This window comes from Myotis davidii, unplaced genomic scaffold, assembly GCF_000327345.1.
Source record: "Myotis davidii unplaced genomic scaffold, ASM32734v1 scaffold543, whole genome shotgun sequence".
Classification (NCBI taxonomy): Eukaryota; Metazoa; Chordata; class Mammalia; order Chiroptera; family Vespertilionidae; genus Myotis; species Myotis davidii.
The window spans coordinates 213,163-216,582 of NW_006294117.1; the positions used below are offsets into that span (position 1 = coordinate 213,163).

At 53.6% G+C, this 3,420-nt stretch overlaps 1 protein-coding gene across 1 annotated transcript in view; it reads left to right on the forward strand.

The window, feature by feature from the left end:
• ASNA1 (arsA arsenite transporter, ATP-binding, homolog 1 (bacterial)) overlaps positions 1-3,420 on the forward strand; it is a 10,977-nt gene that overhangs the window by 305 nt on the left and 7,252 nt on the right. Inside the window, exon 2 of the mRNA XM_006768201.2 lies at positions 702-849. Within this exon, the coding sequence (XP_006768264.1) occupies positions 702-849 (148 nt within the window). The remainder of the gene's footprint in view (positions 1-701; positions 850-3,420) is intronic.

The following is a 3,420-nucleotide window of genomic DNA, read 5'->3' on the forward strand; positions in this document are numbered from 1 at the left end:
CCCGGGGTGTGCTCTCCAGAAGCTACCTGGAGCGCGCGGACGGGGCCTCCGGATTCAGGCCCGGCACCCTCTGAGTTGGACCATTTCCGTTAGGGCTCAAGGGCCGAATCACGCTGAACCCAGCGCACGGCGGCCGGGAGAGCCTTTAGGGGTCCCCGTCTGCGGGGCCACACCGGAGGGAGCTCAGAGTCGGGGCCGGGGCACCGGAACAAACGATCCTCGTCTGGTGAAACGTGCTACTCTGTGCCCACGTGGGGGTGGGGGGTTGGGGGACGGAGCGAGAGAGGGTAGGTGATCAGACTGTTCCAGTCAACCGGTAGGAGAGGGAGGGGTTCCTGAGGCAAATTACCCTGAACAAATGGGACTGAACCATCCCGAGTGCAGTAGGAGGTTCCAGGGACCCCTTAGCTTAGCGTTGAGGGGGCGCAAGGGACCCCGTAGTTGTGCTGGCTGGACAGCTGGACCATGCCATGCTGTGCCCGCAGACAAGAAGCAGGCATCAGGCCAGACTGAACCCGGCCACTGGCCAACTGGAGTGGTCTTAGCAAAGGTCTGAGAGGGCCCTGCACAGAGACTGGGGACTGATCCCGCAATCACCCCTGTTCTCAGGGCCCCGGCCTCTGAGCCTCACATCTCCCCATGCAGACGGGGAGCAGGCCCTGACCCTGTGCTCCCTACCCTTTGACCTTTTCCTTGCCCAGCTGCAGCCTAGCAGTCCAGCTATCCAAGGGGCGGGAGAGTGTTCTTATCATTTCTACGGACCCGGCCCACAACATCTCCGATGCATTTGACCAGAAGTTCTCCAAGGTGCCCACCAAGGTCAAAGGCTATGACAACCTCTTTGCCATGGTGAGTAGAGCAAGGCTCAGCTCCCCAGTCTGGCCACGGCTCATTCAGGTCTTTCCTGTGCACATCTACCATCGGCCCATCTACATCCTTTGTCATTCCAGTCTCGCCCCTTCTTCAGCGTCCCCACAGGGAAACAACTGAGGAATGCTTGTGAAGCAAAAAGGAAACCAGAGCCCTGACCAGTTTGGCTTAGTGGATAGCGCGTAGGCCTGCGGACTCAAGGGTCCCAGGTTCGATTCCGGTCGGGGGCATGTGCCTGGGTTGCGGGCACATCCCCAGTGGGGGGTGTGCAGGACGCAGCTGATCGATGTTTCTAACTCTCTATCCCTCTCCCCTCCTCTCTATAAAAAATCAATAAAATATATTTTAAAAAAAAAGGAAGCCAGAGTGACTAGACCAGGGGTGGGCAAACTTTTTGACTCGAGAGCCACAATGGGTTCTTAAACTGGACCAGAGGGCCGGAACAAAAGCATGGATGGAGTGTTTGTGTGAACTAATAGAAATTCAAAGTAAACATCATTACATAAAAGGGTATGGTCTTTTTTTTTTTTTTTTTAGTTTTATTCATTTCAAACGGGCTGTAGTTTGCCCACGGCTGGACTAGAGCTTAGTGAGCAAGGGGAGGGAGATATCAGAGAGGTCAGTCAGAGCCATGTGGTGTAGGACTTTGTAGGTCACTAGGAGCAGTTTGGCCTTGATTCCAAGTTTAATAGGAAGCTGTTCATTTTGAGCAGGGCAATGTCATAGCCTTGACAAGTTCCCTGTGGCTGCTGTGCGGAGAATGGATTATAAGTTGAGGCTGGAAGTAAGGGCAGTGACCAGGCAAGAGATAAGGGCAGCCAGTACTAAGATGGAGGCAGAGTGTTGGGGGACAAAGGTTGGATTTGTGATGGCTTTTGGAAATAGGGCAGTACAGCTGCTTGGTTGTAATGGGTGAGAGAAAGAAATGAATTTTTACTTTAAGAGAGGGTGGGAGGAAGGGGGAGAGACAGATGTGTGTCTCTCTCACATCAATTGGTTGCCTCCCACACACTCCCTGATTGGGGCCAAGGATCAAGCCCGCAACTGAGGTGCGTGCCTTTGATCGGAAACGAACCTGGCACCCTTCAGTCCACAGGCCGACACTCTATCCACTGAGACAAACCGTCTAGGGCTAAATACATCTCTTGGTTAGCCCCTGAGCAGCTGGGATAAGGAAGACTAGCAGAGAAGCAGGTTTAGAAGGGACAAGTCAAGAATTCTATTTTGACCGCAGTGAATCCACGGTGCTCACTGGACATCCAAGTGGGGACACAGGACAGTGGCTTAGCTGTGTGAGCCTGGAGCTCAGAGGAAGTTGATACTGATTTGGGGGTCCCTGTCCCGAGGGTGGTATTGAAAGCTGTGTGAGTAAAGGAGAATGTGAGAGAATAGGGAGCCCAGAGACAACCTGAGGGCATGTCAGCATTTAGGGTCCAGAAGTGAAGGAGCCATCGGGGAGGTGGGAGGCGAGACAGAGGTTATAGCCTCCTGAGCTTCAGGAGGACAAAGGAACTTGGGCAGAAAGAGGTTGTCTGCTCCAGCAGGTGCATCCGTTTGAGAGACCACTGGTGAGTGGGGGTAAAAGGCTGTCGGGAATGGGTGAGCTGTGGAATGGAGACAGTGGTCGCCATGATGGGGGCTGAGAAATGGGGCCATCACTGGAGGGAGACGGAAGGGGGGTTGAGGAGGGCTTTTTTGAGAAAGGAGACGCTGGAGCATGTTTGTTTGCCAGTGCAAATACTTTCCCAGGGAGGGACAAGTAGTGCTGCAGGAAGGAGTGAGGGTGCTGACGGAGGACTGTCCTCGGGTGGGAGTGAGCTACATACAGCGCACAGACCTCTTACATGGACTCCTCCGGGGCCAGGGATGCGGAGGCAGGGTGGAGGGCTGGGGGCATTTCCTGGGGGGAAGGGATAAGGTGTTGACAGCCAGTGGCTTTCTTTCTCTCTGAGGCCCAGGTGAGGCACACGTCTCAGCAGAGAGCGCGGAGTGACTGGGACGGAAGGGGTTGAGGAGGCATAAGCTGGGACATAAACACTCGCCAGGGTGGATGGCCTGGCTGTTGGGTGCCGTTGGAGTTTGTGATTGGGAATGGGAGCAGGTGGGAGTTATTTGTCAGGTGCGCTCCCCTCATGCTCACCTCAGTGTGGCCACCCCAGGGACCCAGGAATAACCAGGATGGGGATTTTGTTCGTCAATGTTTTTTTTTTTAATTAAATCTTTATTGTTCAGATTATTACATTTGTTCCTCTTTCCCCCCCCCAATAAATCCCCTCCTCCCAGTTTCCACCCCAGGTTGGCAGGCCATCGACGAAGCCGTCTGGGAGGCTTGCGCAGTTCCACCGGCTTCCAGGGGCCATTGCAGCCTCGCAGGGGTGCTGTTCATAATTTGTATTTTTACCGTTTTCTTCTTCCTCTCTTCTTAAAATACCTTTCAGCATTTCATATAATACTGGTTTGGTGGTGATGAACTCCTTTAGCTTTTCCTTATCTGTGAAGCTCTTTATCTGACCTTCAATTCTGAATGATAGCTTTGCTGGATAAAGTGTA